At 41.1% G+C, this 18,977-nt stretch overlaps 1 protein-coding gene across 1 annotated transcript in view; it reads right to left on the bottom strand.

Annotated features, from left to right (window-relative positions):
* LOC143974933 (ectonucleoside triphosphate diphosphohydrolase 8-like) overlaps window positions 1–18,977 on the bottom strand; it is a 77,391-nt gene that overhangs the window by 14,887 nt on the left and 43,527 nt on the right. Inside the window, exon 3 of the mRNA XM_077476774.1 lies at window positions 15,339–15,456. Within this exon, the coding sequence (XP_077332900.1) occupies window positions 15,339–15,456 (118 nt within the window). The remainder of the gene's footprint in view (window positions 1–15,338; window positions 15,457–18,977) is intronic.

Below are 18,977 nucleotides of genomic sequence, written 5' to 3'. Positions count from 1 at the left end.
CATTGACTGGATGTTGCAGTAGAACCCACAGAACCAGGGCTTTGAGTATTCTAATTCCTAAACCCCATTTTGCTTTTGTGGAGCATAACTGTTTCATTTTTCTTTGTAATACCTTTTTTCTGTAAATATTTAATTTACACTGTTGTTACTTTTTCTTTTTTTTATTAAACATAGTTCAATAGTTAAAGGAGTTGTAAACCCTCAAGCATAAAGGTGAAAAACCTTTTGTAGTGCATTAGCCCCCCAGAGCCCCTCTTTTGCTTACCTGAACCCGATCATTCCAGCGCTGGGGATGAGCAGATCAGCTACAGCCGTGGTTATCAGGTCCTCATTGGCTCGATTGATAGCAGCAGAAGCACTGGCTCCCGCTGATGTCAATCAAAGTCAGTGATGTGTGGAGTGGGGTCGAGTTCTGCTATCTGTGACAATGGACGCAGCAGCATGATTTAGAAATGCGCCCACACGAGTGCCCCCGAAGGACAGCGGCTCTCCAATGGGGCACTCGAGAAGAGGAGGAGCCAGGAGCGTCGCTGGAAGACTCCAGACGAGGAGGATCGGGGCCCCTCTGTGCAAAATCCTTGCATAGAGGAGGTAAGTATGACAAAAAAAATCTTTACAACCCCTTTAATCTGGTTGAAAACAGACACAAGTCCATCCAGTTCAACCAACATAGAAACAATATTTCAAAGTCATTAATCTTGTCTCTAATGCACTAAACCAGAACAGAATCGCTGTCTCTTTGAAGAATGCTACTATATGGTAAATCTCTGTGTAGCAGCCATAACCCATTGCAGGGCGGCCTTGACTGAATGGGCTTACCGATTACCTTCTGGCCTGCTCCTCGGTGTCTAGGGGTTTCCAGGGTTGATACCCAACGACTTGTACACTGACACAGATGAAGTCCTTTAAAAAATGTTTATTTTGCAGTAGAACTTTCACAAACACAGTCTCTTAGGGAACAGAGGGCACGGATAAAGAACTCAGGCACCTTGAACTGCAGGTTTAACACAGTCTATATTTCCACCCAGAGAGTAGCCACTCACAGCTTCAAGGCTGAACAGATCTCTAGCCAGAGATCATGGCAGTCAGCACGTTGACTCAAAACTTGATCAATCAACTGAGAGTATACAGGAACCTTTTTCCAACCGTGCCTGGAATGTTTCCCGCTTCCTTTGTGGTACTGGAAAAGTGTGAATTCGTCAATGTCCTTCCCAACTCAGTAACCAGGCACTTCTCAGGATGCCACTTGCCGGCCCTCCTCCGAAGAGTCCTCCCCCGGTCACTTCCACGAGTTGTGGTGTCCCTCCAAGCCAAGAGCACACCCGGACACTTTGAATCCTCCCTCAGTTACAGCGCCTCGGACCAGCCGGTACCGAGACTCGGGAAAGGACGGATGCCTACCCCAGACCAGACAGGTCTATCAGGGGCTACTGACAGGAACATGTTGCGGGATGTTGAACACCCGGTGACCGGGATTCCTAACGGGGCTACCCCGGTCCTGGAACCAGAACAGACCACACGGGTCTCACGAACAACTCCGGAACCCCGAACACGTGACCCACACTTGTTTAAGTACCCCCTTCCAGACTCCTCAGCGGGCCCAGCAATCCCGCTGATTGGCTCCGAGAGGGCCGATACCAAAACATCCAACCAGACTTGGTTCTAGCCTGTCATGTGCACCTCACCGTTCACATGACCAGGCAGAACTTTTAAACACAGCCTGGCCAGACTGGTGTTAGGCCTACCTACAATAATTAACCCTCAGAACCTTTATTGTCCTGAGGTCAAAACTAAATTTACAATGCGTGTAACATTTGATCCCAAATGTCATCCGCTACATCTGGATATTACTGTCTGTGGTGACAGTGGTTATTACAGACATTTTCAAAAAGTCAAAACTGGTGAGATGAAGTGAGATGGAAAACCTTTGTGCACAGTGAAGCAGAGAGTGACATTGTCGAGTATTAGTTGCAGCACAGTGTGAGTTTGACTAGTCATTTGTCAGAAGTCAGTGAAGGTGGCTGAGGTCTGATACTGCGTTCTTCACAGACCTGACAACAAGGCTTGGGATTTCAGTGCAGTAGAGACACTATGTTGTCAGCTCAAATGGGAAGTTAGGTTGTTGAATTTCTGGCAGATCAGCAGGCAGCATTTTCTTTGCTTGCCGCATTTGTAAAGGGATAAAACAAGTATAAATGAGTATGTAATGTATGTGCGTCTTTTATTTTGCCCAGACATTGACTTTACGTTGGCTACAAGCTGTTGTACAATCCTGTTTAGCTATAAACCGAATGGATTGGTTAGTTAGGCCCAGATCATACATGGTTGGTTTTAAACATAGAGATGGTTGTGCAGAGAATGTACAATAAGGAAATGTGGAAATTTATATACATTTTATTTTATTTATTTTTGTGGGTAGTTTGTAATCATATTTGTACATGGGGGAAGTTACAAGTAGCAATTATGTAAACAGGTTCTGCTTACAGTTGAGCCCTATTTTTCTAACAGAGAAGGTGTTTCGGAAACCCTAGGCTCTCTCAGCCCCTAATGGTCTTCACATTTACAATTTACTGCAAGTCCAGAGACCATCTCACCTTCATCTAGGCAAACGGCATGACTTCACTGTGGCCTTTCTGATCTGAATACTTGTTTTAGCCTATTTACTCAGAAGTTATTAAAGACACTGGAGCTGCCATTATAATATATTATGTGGCCCCATAGAGCCCCTGGGCCCCGTGTCTCCTCATACATTTTAAAATCCCACTCCCATGTTCCCCCATTATCTAGACCCTCCATCCTTACATCACATCTCTCAAACACAGTTTTCAGGCTGTGGAAACTTGGTACCCCCTCCATCTCATGATGCCCCTAACATGCCTGTGAAACCTCTCTGCCTATAAATGTTGGCTTTTTTCCCTTTTTTTGTTCTGTTTTGTACCCTTGCTACTCCCATATATTCAATAAATCATAGGTGGGTAATAGTAAAGTGTGGCATATGGATGACTATTAGGAAGGCATTGAAAACTTTATAATATTCCTAATAAAATATTAGTGACCCACGCAGTCTATATTGTTTTTAATTAGGTGTTTTTCATGGTCCTAGTAAATATTTTGTACTGTTTGTAGTAAAATGTTTGTATGGTACATTTCATGACAGTCTGGGCCCCTTTGATTGTGCCATTTTGCTAATATATGCTGATAGGAAAGGTGGACTGTCACAGTAGTTGTGTCTGGTCTAACTTTTTTTTTTCTATACAGTATGTATAAATCTAAATGAGAGATTGTACAATCAGACTGTAAAGTGTAAGCTCATCTATGAAGCAGAGCTCCACCCAAAAGGAAAAGTTCTGCATGTTTGCATCCCCCTCCACTGCCACATTTGGCACTTTTTTGGGGGGTGCAGGTGCTTGTTTAGACAGGAACCCAGTCCCACTTCCAGCTCAGATCACTGTGGAAGTCTGGGAAGTGCTTGTAACGATTTTAGCTTGAGGAGGGGTTGTCAAGTTGGGAGGAGAGTGGAATTTGTGATTGGGGGATGCTTTATGTACCCCTGCCCTCTAGGTTTTATGAACCTCTCCCCTCTGCACCCTGTGCATTATATACTTCTGACCCCCATGCTCTGTGCGTCACTTACTCCTGACTTCTGCACTCTGTGCATTACATACTCCTGAACCCCCTGTATGTTACCCACTCCTGACTCCTGCATTCTAGGCATCATGCACCTCTATCCCATGCACTCTGTCCATTTCAGACTCCTGACCCCTGCACTGTGTCACATGCTCATGACTCCTGTACCCTCTGCATCACATACTTCTGACTCATGACTACTTCACTCTGTATGTTACATGCTCCTGACTCCTGTGATCTATGCATTACATACTGCTGCTCCACACTCCTGACCCTTAAACGCTGTATCTTACACACTCCTGGCCCCTGCACTCTGTGTGTTACATGCATTTGACCCATGAACTCTGTACTTTTTCATACGTCTGACTCTTACTCCACATTCCTGACCACTGCACTCCATTGAAGGAAGTGTGTAAGGGAGTGGGTGACCAATTCACCTTGTGTGTTACATGCTTTTTACTCCTGGTCTCTGTGTGTTTTGTACTCCATGTGTTATATACTCCTAACCCCTGAACTCTGTGTCATTACACACCCCTGACACCTGCACTCTGTTTTTACATGCCCCTCACCCCTGCACCTTACACAATCCTGACCTCTGCACTCTTTGCATTACACACTCCTTACTCATGCACTATTTGTGTGTTACATGCTCCTGACACCTGCATTCTGTGTTACATACTCTTGAATCCTACTCCACACTCCTGACCCCTTCACTCCATGTGTGCTCCCGACTCCTGTGCTCTGAGCTTTACATAATCCTGACTCCTACTCCACATTCCTGACCTCTGCACTCTGTTACACACTCTTGACCCATGCACTCTGTTACTTTTTTTTTTTACTCCTGAACTTTGCATGTAACATACTTCTGACTCCTACTCCACACTGCCGATCCCTTCACTCTGTGTGTTACATTTGACTTGGGTATTTGCAAGTACCACACGTTTCTGTACTTCAGCACTGCTGTTACATTAGAACTGTGTTAGACCATGTCTGGTTCACCTAAAGTATATGACAACCCTTACGTGAACTCTTTTTTTGCTCTCTTTTGATCTGCTAGATTTTACCATTAAAATTGTTTTCTTATATTGGTTCAATAAATGCACAAAATACCCTGTTGATAATGTCAGGATATCAGATCTGTCCTGTGCAAATCTGGGGTCGCTTGGTGGCAGGTGATGTGGCAAGTGGACAATCCACAATTTGGTCACATGGCACTCGTGGCCGGTCACATGGCCCTCGTGTGAGGTCACGTGGCACTCGTGGCCGATCACGTGGCACTCGTGTCAAGTCACGCGGCACTCGTGTCAGGCCACGTGGCACTCGTGGCTGGTCACGTGGCACTCGTGGCTGGTCACGTGGCACTCGTGGCAAGTGGACAATACACAACTTGTGGCAGGTGACGTGGCAAGTGGACAATCCACAATTTGGTCACATGGCACTCGTGGCCGGTCACATGGCCCTCGTGTGAGGTCACGTGGCACTCGTGGCCGATCACGTGGCACTCGTGTCAAGTCACGCGGCACTCGTGTCAAGTCACGCGGCACTCGTGGCTGGTCACGTGGCACTCGTGGCTGGTCACGTGGCACTCGTGGCTGGTCACGTGGCACTCGTGGCAAGTGGACAATACACAACTTGTGGCAGGTGACGTGGCAAGTGGACAAATACAATACACAATTTTTGGCAAGTGGACAATGACATACAGCATATGCACTTGCCTTGCGATCGACATCTGTGACTTCTTCAATCAGGCATGCTGACAACTTCATTGATACCATAAATATAAATTAAATAAGATGTTTGTGTTTTTTTTGCACTGGTACACTGCAAGTATAAAAAGTTGATGTGACAGATATATATAAGTATAAGTAACTAACCATCTTCCAAAATTTCTAATTCAAATAGAAAAGATTAGAACAGAATAGAAAAAAATATAATTGAACCGCTTCCCGCCCGCCCTATAGCTGAATGACGGCTATAGAGCGGACGCTCTCGTCCAGGAGAACGTCCCTGGATGTCCTCGTGTTTACTTCCGCAATGCACGCCGCCGCGGGCGTGCATCGGGGAAGTTTTGTGTTTGCCGTGTCCCCCGGAGACAGGCAAACATAGATCGCTGTAAACGGCCAATCACAGCATCCGTTTACAGAGCGATCGGCGTGTCCAATGTGAGATTATCTCATATGTAAACATATGAGATCATCTCTCATCGCCGCTCTCCCTCCTCACACAGACAGCGTGTGAGAAGGGAGAGATGAACAGCTGCAGCGGCCGTAAGTGAAAAAAAAAGTAAAAAAAAGTGCCATCCGCCCCAGTGCCATCCTCCCCCAGTGCCATTCTCCCCCAGTGCCATCCACCCCAGTGCCATCCACCCCAGTGCTACCTGCCCCCAGTGCCACCTGTTAGTGCTATCTGTCCCCAGTGCCACCTGTTGTTAGTGCTATCTGTCCCCAGTGCCACCTGTTGTCAGTGCCACGTATAAGTGCCATCTGTCATCAGTGCCACGTGTCATCAGTGCCACATAGTGCCATCTATCATCAGTGCCACATATTAGTACCATCTGTCATCAGTGCCACGTATCAGTGCCATTTGTCATCAGTGCCACGTATCAGTGTCACGTGCCATCTGTTGTCAGTGTCACGTGTCATCAATGCCACTTATCAGTGCCATATGTCAGTGTCACGCGTCATCTGTGCCACGTAATAGTGCCATCTGTCATCTGTGCCACGTATTAGGGCCACATGTCATCGGTGCCACGTATTAGTGCCATCTGTCATCAGTGCCACCTATATATGTCATCATTGCCATCTGTCATCAGTGTCACGTGTCATTGTCCTGGTGCTCCAGGGCCTTCAAAAGTGTAATAGGTAGTCAACAAGTTAGATGTGTAATTTATGCTCCTAGAACACATGATGGCGCTCCCTGCATGTTGGGCCTCTCTATGTGGCCAGGCTGTGAAAAAGTCCCACACATGTGGTATTGTAATACTCAGGAGGAGTAGCAGAATTTTTTTGGGGGTGTCATTTGTGGTATACACAGGCCATGTGAGAAAAATAACCTATTACAATGACAATTTTGTGGAAAAAATAAAAAAAATAAAAAAATCTTAATTTTGCAAAGAATTGTGGGAAAAAATGACAACATCAAAAAGCTCACTATGCCTCTTACTAAATACCTTGGAATGTCTACTTTCCAAAAAGGGGTAATTTGGGGGGTATTTGTACTTTCCTGGCTTGTTCGGGTCGCAAGAAGTGAGATAAGCCACCAGTACATCAGATGTGATCAATTTTGTGTGATTGGCACCACAGCTTGTAGACTCTCTAACTTTCACAAAGACCAAATAATATCCACTAATTTGGGTTATTTTTACCAAAGATATGTAGCAGTAAAAATTGTGGGCAAAATTTTTGAAGAAAAATTAATAATTTGCATAATTTTGTCACAGAAACTAAGAAATATGCGTTTTTTTTCAAAATTTTCGGTCTTTTTTCATTTATAGCGCAAAAAAAAAACAGAAACCCAGAGGTGATCAAATACCACCAAAAGAAAGCTCTATTTGTGGGAGAAAGGACAAAAAATTTATTTGGGTAGAGTGTTGCATGACTGAGTAATTGTCATTCAAAATGTGAGAGCACCGAAAGCTGAAAATTGGTCTGGGCAGGAAGGGTGTTTAAGTGCCCAGTAGGCAAGTGGTTAATAGAATAAAATAGAAAGAATATACAACCATCTTTTGAAATTCAAATTTGAATAGAATAAATTTGAATTTCGAATAGTATGAATTAAAATTTTTAAATGAATTAATTTTAAATTTGGATAGAAAAGATTATAATAAAATAGAAAATAGACTAGAAAAACTATAGAACAGAATAGTCTATATTATATTTTATTCTGTTCTATTGTTTTTCTAGTCTATTCTTTTATATTCTATTAAAATCGAAATCATTATATACTAAATTTGAATTTCGGAAGATGGATATATATTTCCGACATTTGTATTTTGTATAAAATGAATTCGAATTTGAATAGAAAAGATTAAAATAGAAATAGAGAATAGACTAGAACAATAGAACAGAATAGAATATAGATACTATCTATTTCATTTTAATTTTTTTTGCAGATTACCATTTGTTTTAATACAAAAAATTTAATATATGTTATTATACTGCAGGAAATCTGATGGAAATAAATAGTAATCTCCAAAAAAAAAATGAAATTGATTCTAACAGTCTGCAGGAGATCTGCAGAAAAAAAAGTGAAATGGCTGTTAATAGTCTACAGGAGATCTGCAAAAAAAATAGATGCTAATAGATCTGGTGAGAAAACAAAATATATACTAATAGTCTGCATTAGATCTGCAAAAAATGTAAATAGATGCTAATAGTCTGCAGGAGATCTTATGGAAACAAATAGTAATCTGCAAAAGAAATTAAAAATGAAATAGATAGTATCTATATTCTATTGTGTTCTATTGTTTTTCTAGTCTATTCTCTATTTACATTCTAATCTTTTCTATTCAAATTCGAATTCATTCTATATACGAAATTCGAATGTCGGAAAGAAATATATATATTATAAAACCACCATCTTCCGAAATTCAAATTTAGTATATAATGATTTTGATTTTAATAGAAAAGATTTTAATAGAATATAAAAGAATAGACTAGAAAAACAATAGAACAGAACAGAATAAAATATAATATATTCTATTCTGTTCTATTGTTTTTCTAGTCTATTTTCTATTTTATTATAATCTTTTCTATCCAAATTTTAAATTAAGTTAAAAATTTGAATTCATACTATTCGAAATTCAAATTTATTCTATTTGAAATTTGAATTTCAGAAGATGGTTGTATATTCTTTCTATTTTATTCTATTAAATTATATTTTTTTCTAATCTTTTCTATTTGAATTCGAAATTTTGGGAGATGGTTAGTTACTATATATCTGTCACATCAACTTCTCATACTTGCAGTATACCAGTGCAAAAAAACACACAAATCTTATTTCATTTATATTACTTTTCTGCAGAATAGAATGACATTTTGCGACCTGACTTTGGGGCCACGTATCTCGGGGCCACTTATAGCTAGCAACCCCAAAATTGGTATGCAAACACAGTAGAACGAGCACTACAACATCTCTACAATTTGGGGTTTCTAGCTCCAAGTAACCCCGAGTTACGGGGCCCCAAAATCGGGTCGCAAAATGTCAAGCACTTTTCTGCAGCAGAGAATGACATTTTGCAAAATTTGGAGATTTTGTAGTGCTAGTTCTACTGTGTTTGCATACCAAATTTGGGGTTCCTAGCTATAAGTGGCCCCAAGATACATGGCCCCAAAGTCGGGTCGCAAAATGTAATTTTTCTAATTTGATTTGAATTTTGTTTGAATTCGTTAGCATTGTAATTCGGATGCATCCGAATGTCCAAATAATGAAAATTTGTCCAAATTTCGATTCGGAAAGAAACGAAATGCACATGTCAATATATATATATATATATATATTTATTATTACACACACACCAGCTCTTCCGGGCAGGGCGCACACATGCACGCTGCCGGCGGCCCGCTCCCGCTGTGATCACACACAGCGGGAGCCCAGCAGTGGGTACCTTGGACTATGTCCGCCAGCGCCATCTGATTGTTTAGTACACAAGCAGAATGACGACCTGGCTATGTAATCAAGGCAGATTTCCATACTCTCAGTAGGGAAGGCATTGATCCTGTGTACCTGCCTTCCCCTAGTAAAAGCACCTCCCACAGTTTAGAGAAAAACTCCAAAGACTAGGAACACATTTAACTCTTTGATCGCCCCAGATGTTAACCGCTTCCCAGCCAGTGTCAATAGTACAGTGGCAGTGCATTTTTTTTTTAGCACTGATCACTGCAATAATGTCACTGGGCCCCAAAAAATGTAAAAAGTGTCAGGTGTCCAAATTGTCAACCGCAATATTGCAGTCCCACTATAAGTCGCTGATCGCCACCTTTGCTGATAAAAAAATTTAAAATAAAAGAAATAAAAAAAACTATAGAACAGAATAGTCTATATTATATTTTATTCTGTTCTATTGTTTTTCTAGTCTATTCTTTTATATTCTATTAAAATCGAAATCATTATATACTAAATTTGAATTTCGGAAGATGGATATATATTTCCGACATTTGTATTTTGTATAAAATGAATTCGAATTTGAATAGAAAAGATTAAAATAGAAATAGAGAATAGACTAGAACAATAGAACAGAATAGAATATAGATACTATCTATTTCATTTTAATTTTTTTTGCAGATTACCATTTGTTTTAATACGATCTCCTGCAGACTATTAGCATCTATTTAATTTTTTTTGCAGATCTTTTGCAGACTATTAGTATCCATTTAGTTTTTTCACCAGATCTCCTGCAGACTATTAGCATCTATTTAATTTTTTTGTAGATCTCCTGCAGACTATTAGCATCTATTTCTTTTTTTAGCAGATCTCATGTAGACTATTAACAGCCATTTCACTTCTTTTTATTTGCAGATCTCCTGCAGACTGTTAGAATCAATTTCATTTTTATTTTTATTTTTTTTGCATTAGAACAGCCATTTCCTTTAGATATAGATGCTAATTGTCTGCATGAGATCTGCAAAAAATTTAATATATGTTATTATACTGCAGGAAATCTGATGGAAATAAATAGTAATCTCCAAAAAAAAAATGAAATTGATTCTAACAGTCTGCAGGAGATCTGCAGAAAAAAAAAGTGAAATGGCTGTTAATAGTCTACAGGAGATCTGCAAAAAAAAATAGATGCTAATAGATCTGGTGAGAAAACAAAATATATACTAATAGTCTGCATTAGATCTGCAAAAAATGTAAATAGATGCTAATAGTCTGCAGGAGATCTTATGGAAACAAATAGTAATCTGCAAAAGAAATTAAAAATGAAATAGATAGTATCTATATTCTATTGTGTTCTATTGTTTTTCTAGTCTATTCTCTATTTACATTCTAATCTTTTCTATTCAAATTCGAATTCATTCTATATACGAAATTCGAATGTCGGAAAGAAATATATATATTATAAAACCACCATCTTCCGAAATTCAAATTTAGTATATAATGATTTTGATTTTAATAGAAAAGATTTTAATAGAATATAAAAGAATAGACTAGAAAAACAATAGAACAGAACAGAATAAAATATAATATATTCTATTCTGTTCTATTGTTTTTCTAGTCTATTTTCTATTTTATTATAATCTTTTCTATCCAAATTTTAAATTAAGTTAAAAATTTGAATTCATACTATTCGAAATTCAAATTTATTCTATTTGAAATTTGAATTTCAGAAGATGGTTGTATATTCTTTCTATTTTATTCTATTAAATTATATTTTTTTCTAATCTTTTCTATTTGAATTCGAAATTTTGGGAGATGGTTAGTTACTATATATCTGTCACATCAACTTCTCATACTTGCAGTATACCAGTGCAAAAAAACACACAAATCTTATTTCATTTATATTACTTTTCTGCAGAATAGAATGACATTTTGCGACCTGACTTTGGGGCCACGTATCTCGGGGCCACTTATAGCTAGCAACCCCAAAATTGGTATGCAAACACAGTAGAACGAGCACTACAACATCTCCAAATTTGGGGTTTCTAGCTCCAAGTAACCCCGAGTTACGGGGCCCCAAAATCGGGTCGCAAAATGTCAAGCACTTTTCTGCAGCAGAGAATGACATTTTGCAAAATTTGGAGATTTTGTAGTGCTAGTTCTACTGTGTTTGCATACCAAATTTGGGGTTCCTAGCTATAAGTGGCCCCAAGATACATGGCCCCAAAGTCGGGTCGCAAAATGTAATTTTTCTAATTTGATTTGAATTTTGTTTGAATTCGTTAGCATTGTAATTCGGATGCATCCGAATGTCCAAATAATGAAAATTTGTCCAAATTTCGATTCGGAAAGAAACGAAATGCACATGTCAATATATATATATATATATATATTTATTATTACACACACACCAGCTCTTCCGGGCAGGGCGCACACATGCACGCTGCCGGCGGCCCGCTCCCGCTGTGATCACACACAGCGGGAGCCCAGCAGTGGGTACCTTGGACTATGTCCGCCAGCGCCATCTGATTGTTTAGTACACAAGCAGAATGACGACCTGGCTATGTAATCAAGGCAGATTTCCATACTCTCAGTAGGGAAGGCATTGATCCTGTGTACCTGCCTTCCCCTAGTAAAAGCACCTCCCACAGTTTAGAGAAAAACTCCAAAGACTAGGAACACATTTAACTCTTTGATCGCCCCAGATGTTAACCGCTTCCCAGCCAGTGTCAATAGTACAGTGGCAGTGCATTTTTTTTTTTAGCACTGATCACTGCAATAATGTCACTGGGCCCCAAAAAATGTAAAAAGTGTCAGGTGTCCAAATTGTCAACCGCAATATTGCAGTCCCACTATAAGTCGCTGATCGCCACCTTTGCTGATAAAAAAATTTAAAATAAAAGAAATAAAAAAATATCCCATAGTTTGTATACGCTATAACTTTTGCACGACACAATCAATGTACGTTTATTGGTATTTTTTTTACCAAAAATATGTAGGAGAATGCAGATTGGCCCAAGTTGATAAAGAAATTTGATTTTTATCAATTTTTTTATTGTATATGTTTTATAACAGAAAGTAAAAAATATATATATTTTTTGAAATAATCATTTTTTTTTGTTTATAGCACAAAAAAATAATGCAGAGGTAATCAAATACCACCAAAAAAAAGCTCTATTTGAGGGGAAAAGGACATACATTTTATTTGTGTACAGTGTTGCAACAACGCGTAATTGTGAGTAAAGTAATGCAGTGCCGTATCGCAAAAAATCGCCGGGTCATAAACGGGGGTAAATCTTCTGGAGGTCAAGTGGTTAATGTGCATGTATTGTAGAGATTTACTTCATATGTTTTTTGCCCTCAGATATACAAGAAAATAGACCCAGATGTTCTCTTAGATAGGGGTTATTAGACACCTGAGTCTGCGCTGCCTCACTGCAGAGGAAGTCTGTTTATTATAAACTGGAGAGCTTCATGCCGAGAAAGCCAGATGTGTAGATGAAGCGCAGACAGGATGATAGTAAAAAGGATGTGAGCAGTTTGAGGAAAGGTCCCAGCAACAACCTCTTAGAGGCAGATGGTGAATCTCTCCAGACACACTCGACATGGAAAAACTGAATGCGATAATAATGCAGTGTGAAATTAAACATAAATGATCACCAATCATTTTTTTTTTTTATAGTGGACTTGTCACTTTGCAATAAACATCTTGCTAAAAAGGAAAGTTGGGTAATGCAGATACAATTCTTAAAGCTATAAAAGGGATACAAATTGAATTACACACACCATGGGGGTTATTTACGGTACTAAAGGAAAATCCACTTTGCAGTAAAGTCGCTGTAGATCCGAGGGGGACATGCAAGGAAAATAAATAAAAAACAGCATTTTAGCTTGCACATGATTGGATGATAAAATCAGCAGAGCTTCCACTCATTTCAGATCTACCCCTTAGATTTACAGCGACTGCACTTCCAAGTGCAGTTGCAGTGCAAAGTGGATTTGCCTTTCGTAAATAACCCCCCCGTGTGTTGTTGTCACCTGCAGCCTGGAAGCTGACCTCCACCATCAGGTGCTATATACCTCTAAAGCTATAAAAGCAGTATTCATTTATTGCTGGGGTATGAGAGAACTTGTGATCAGAAAACTATTATGAACTTTTATTGCTAATAATTTTCTAAACATGCTAGTCCATGCTGATCCCCTGGCTTCACTGAGTCAGAAAATTGAGAGTTCTGACTTCAGCCTGACTTCACTTGTTGTGTGCGTGGGGTTGGCAGAAACCGATAGATAGTAAATTATTTTCCAAAGGATGTCAGCAATGGTGACCTGCCTACATATATCTCTTATGACAAGCTTCTTTAACCACTTCAGCCCCAGAAGATTTGGCTGCTGAATGACTGGGCCATTTTTTGTGATTCGGCACTGCGTCGCTTTACCCACTTCCCGACCGGAGCACGCCGATGTACGTCGGCAGAATGGCATGGGCAGGCATATTGGTGTACAGGTACGTCCATTTCTATATGCCGCCCTGCCATCACGTGTGCGCCGCCACCGGTGCACTCGCGTGCCGGTCAGGACACCCGTGAGTCCGGTCGCGGGTCCCGTGGACTCGATCGCCGTGGGAACACCCGCGATCGTCTCACGGGGAGGCTGAATGGGGAGATGCCATTGTAAACAGCATCTCCCCATTCTGCCTAGCAATAAGTGACACTGATCTCTGCTCCATGTGATTGGAGCAGAGATCAGTGTTCACTAGCACAAAGCCCAGCACCCCCCAGTTAGTAACACGCCCCTAGGAACACTTAACCCCTACACTGCCACCCCCTGGTTAACTGCCAGTGGCATTTACACAGGAATCAGTGCATTTGTATAGCACTGATTGCTGTATAAATGACAATGGTCCCAAAAATGTGTCAAAAATGTCCGATGTGTCCTCCATAATGTCGCAGTCACAATAAAAATAAAAAAATGATGATTGCCACCATTATTCACTTATTGCGATTTTTTTTACCAAAAATATGTAGAATATGTATCGGGCTAAACTGAGGGAGAAAAGCTTTTTTTTTTATATATTTTTGGGGAATATTTATTATAACAAAAAGTAAAAATTATGCATTTTTTTCAAAATTGCCCCTCTATTTTTGTTTATAGCACAAAAAATAAAAACCGCAGGAGTGATAAAATACCACAAAAAGAAAGCACTATTTTTGGAAAAAAAAACATAAATTTTGTTTGGGAGCCACGTCGCATGACCATGCAATTGTCAGTTAAAGCGACGCAGTGCCAAATCGCTAAAAAGTGGTCTGGTCTTAAGCCAGCAAAATGGTCCGGTCTGAAAGTGGTAAACTGACAATAGTGCGGTCGTGCGACTGTGGTTTTTATTTTTTATTTTTTATTTTTTTTGTGCTATAAACAAAAAAAGATCGTCAATTTTGAAAAAAAAATATATTTTTTAAATTTTTGCTATAATAATTTTTTAATTAGTAATGGCGGCAATCTGCGATTTTTATCATGACTGCGACATTATGGCGGACACATCGGACACTTTTGACACTATTTTGGGACCATTGTAATTTATACAGCTATCAGTGCTATAAAAATGCACTGATTACTGTGTAAATGACACTGGCATTGAAGGATTTAACCACTAGGGAGCGATGAAGGGGTTAAGTGTGCCCTAGGGAGTGATTTTAACTGTGGGGGGAGGGGCTACCTAGGATATGACAGTGATCACTGCTCCAGATCACAGGGAGCAGTAGATCTCTGTCATTACACAAGGCAGAACGGGGAAATGCCTTGTTTACAAAGGCGTCTCCCCTTTCTACCTCTTGACACTGCAATCGGAGGCCGTCAGAGAACTTTGAGTTCCCAGGACCCACGGCGGGCTTCTCTGAAAGGCGGCAAATTTAAAGGGACATACCTGTACGCCCATTTGCCTGCCTGTGCCATTCTGCCCAAGTACATCTATGTGCAGTGGTCGGCAAACGGTTAAAGCTGCCTGCTCAGCAACGTGCAGTAACTATGTGAAAACCACTAGAGAGCTTCATTACAGTGAGTGATAGCATGAAAACAGAATCGTGAAGGTACTGGTCATTACTGTGCTGGTCACTTACCTTCTACATCGCACACATGTGTCTGGCTTACCACGCCTGTGTTGTTTTCCTTATCTGTGGGCCATTGATAAATAAAAAGCGAGGTGTGTGAGGAGCCGGCGTCAAATACCATCCCATACTGTAAAATATAAATAATAATAAGCATTTGTAATACAGCTTCATTGTTAATATACTGTAAGATTCTAACAGTCTTACATTGGTACATAGTAGGTAAGGAAAAAAGAAAAATAGTCCAACCAGTTCAACCTGTGTAAGTGTATGTGTGTCTTACTATTAAAGATTAAGGATGAGCTCAGGCGTGTTCGCATGGACCACATGCAGAGCCCGCCAGGAAGTCGGGGCAGCGCTGAGCTAATTACAGGCACTGAGACATTGCCCAATCTCTGCAGCCACACATATGGGGCACTGTCTCACTGCCTGTGATTAGCGCAGCGCTGTGCCGGCTTCCTGGCGGGCTCTGCATGTGGTCCATGCGAACACGCCTGAGCTCATTCCTATTAAAGATTAAGGCTACTTTCACACTGGGGTGGGCATCGGCGTTAAAGTGGCACTATTTTTAGCGGGGCTTTACCGCTATTTTAGCGGCGCCATTCGGCTGCTAGTGAGGCACTTATAACCAAAAATGGGTTTAAACCACCCGCAAAGCGCAGATGCAGCGGTGGTTTGCCAGCGGTGCTGCCCCATTCATTTCAATGGGCAGGGGTGCTTTAAGACCCTTTTCACACCGAGCCGCCTAGGGCGTCAGCGGTAAAGCAACGCTATTTTTAGCGGTTCTTTACCGTCGTTTTAGCGGCGCTATTATGCTGCTAGCAGGGCAGTTTAAACTCCCCGCTATCGCAGAAAAGGGGTTAAATCTGCCTGCAAAATGCCGCCGGAGCAGCATTTTGCCGGTGGCATCGCAGCGCTACCCCATTGATTTCAGTGGGGAGCAGCGGTGGAGGTGCGGTGAGTTCACCACTCCAAAGAAGCTGCTGGCAGGACTTTTTGTGATGCCCTGCCAGCGCAGCCCCCCAGTGTGAAAGTCCTCGGGCTTTCACACTGGACTGAATGGAGACGCTTTTTTCAGGCGCTATTTTTAGCGCTGTAGTGCCTGAAAAATGGCTGCAGTGTGAAAGGGGTCTAAAAGTGGTGTATACACCGCTCCTAAAGCGCTGAAAAGATGCTGCTTGCAGGACTTTTTTCACCGTCCTGCAAGCTCACCGCTCCAGTGTGAAAGCCCGAGGGATTTCACACTGGAGGGACAGGAAAGGCTCTTTACAGGCGCTATTTTTAGCACTGTAGCCCCTGTAAAGAGCCTCAGTGTGAAAGCCATAGCCGGCAACACTGATCAGTGTGTTCTGACAGCGGTGAAGGCCCCTTGCTGTGAGAACACAATAGCACAGTGGTAGGATTCCCCCATCCGCCGTCTGACTGCGGCAGAATGGCTCCCCTGTGCGAATTGCCGTAGCTGTACGGCTCACTTAGAAGCCGATGCAAGTGCCCAGCGGCTGCGTTGTCTGCTGGGCACCCGCGATTGATCCTGACAGAGCCAGAACAGGGATTTGTGTGTAAACACTCAAATACCCATTTTGTCAGGGGTGAGGAGACAGAAATGCTTAGGACCAAGATCTCCTCCCCCAGTCAGTCCCATCCCCCCACAGTTAGAACACACACTGAAGGAACATATTTAACCCCTTGATCACCCCCTAGTGTTAACCACTTCCTTGCCAGTGACATTTAAACAGTAATCAGTGGCTATTTTTAGCTCTGATCGCTGTATAAATGTCCCAAAAAAATGTCCCAAAAAATGTCCAATCTGTCCGCCACAATGTCGCACTCCTGATAAAAATCGCTGATCGCCGCCATTATGTAGAATAAATATTGGCCTAAACTGATGACGTTTTATTTTTTATTTTGGGATATTTATTATAGCAAAAAGTAAAAAATGTGTTTTTTCAAAATTGTCGCTCTTCTTTTGTTATAGCGCAAAAAATAAAAACCGCAGAGGTGATCAAATACCACCAAAAGAAAGCGCTATTTGTGGGAAAAAAGGACGTAAATGTTGTTTGGGTACAACGTCACATGACCTCGTAATTGTCAGTTAAAATGACGCAGTGCCGTATTATAAAAAATGGCCTGGATGGGAAGGGGGTAAATTCGTCCGGGGCTGAAGTGGTTAAACCAGCTGGTTGAAAAAAAAAAAAAAAATACTGATACATGCAAGCTTAAGGGTTAATTACTTCTAAAGGGATGCAGCTTGTCTCATTAGAACACAGAAAGTGCACCAGCTGATTATAATGAATTAGTCCCTCCCAGTCAGGAGCAGTCTGCAATCAATCTGGAGAAAGGAGCAGCTATTTCTTCCCAACAAAAGGTAAGAGTCTGCTACAATGTTTGTTGTTGAAAATTTCTGCAATGTACATTCATCAATGTTTTTTGTTTTCTCAACAAATGTGCATTTGCATGGGTGTTTAGCCATGCTGCAAGAATCTACGGATTCCTGTGGCTGAGATTGACAGCTGTGTGTATGTGTCCAGCCACGATCACTGCAGGTAACGACTGTGTGAACTGTCCCGAATAACTGCGGTCGCTGACAGCCTGTCATTGCAATGTATGGGCTCGACAGCTGCAGCTATCTGCACACAGTTGTTACCTCCTGCTGTAGGAATAACTAAATACTTGTGTGAATGTAGCCTGAAGCTGGCCATACATCATGCAATTTACTTTAGATTTATCTTCAACTATGATGTAATAAGGGCCTTCCTGATTGCATACAAATTGAAAGTGTTTAGGTTTGACCTCCCATATTCAGGGCAGGACTTACCATTGGGCTTGACTGGGCTCAAGCCCATGGGCCTCACCGAGATACATAGCCGAGTGGGCTTGGCTCGGCTCGGCTCGGCTCGGCTCCCAGTCATGCCAAGTCCCGCCCTATGATGGACATAACACAGGGACTAGGTGAGATTGTGAGCCGAGTAAACTTGGCTAATCTCAGGACTGTGAGAAGACCCAAGAGCCGCTGTAAGGACATATTCAGCGACCCATCGCAGTTTACTACGGATTGACGTTCCATCGCCGCCATCTTGCTACACCCCACACTTGTCCACAGTAAGGATACACTAAGAAGGGGTAAAGTGGATATGTTGTTACACCCACTGGAGTTTTGTATTTTAGACGTATTTATAACACTAAAGTCAGAATATAGTGAAATACAGGACTTACAACTCCGTCTGACTACTTTGATGTTGAATTTTAAAAGTAGCGAACTTCTGTCAGATTAACAAACCTGGGAGATGAGCAGGGTTGCTGCTGCTTTTAAAATTCGAGATCTAAGTAGTCAGACGGAGTTCTAAGTCCTGTATTTCACTATATAAACTCACTTTACTGTTATATATATATATATATATATATATATATATATATATATATATATATATATATATATATATATATATATATATATATATATATATATATATATATGTGTAAAATGCAAAACTCTGGTGGGTGTAACAAGATGTCTGCTTTACCCCTTCTTAGTGTATCCTTACTGTGGAAGAGTGTGGGATGTAGCAAGATGGTGGCAACAGAATGTCACTTCCGTAGCAAACTGTGATGGGTCACTGAATATGTCGTTGCACGGCTGAGAGGACCCGAGAG

The sequence above is a fragment of the Lithobates pipiens genome, unplaced genomic scaffold (genome assembly GCF_037356315.1).
Source record: "Lithobates pipiens isolate NorthernLeopardFrog02 unplaced genomic scaffold, aLitPip1_a1.2 Scaffold_1, whole genome shotgun sequence".
Lineage (NCBI taxonomy): Eukaryota > Metazoa > Chordata > Amphibia > Anura > Ranidae > Lithobates > Lithobates pipiens.
The sequence above is the reverse complement of the archived record's forward strand: the minus strand, read 5'-3'. Positions and strand labels throughout refer to the sequence as shown.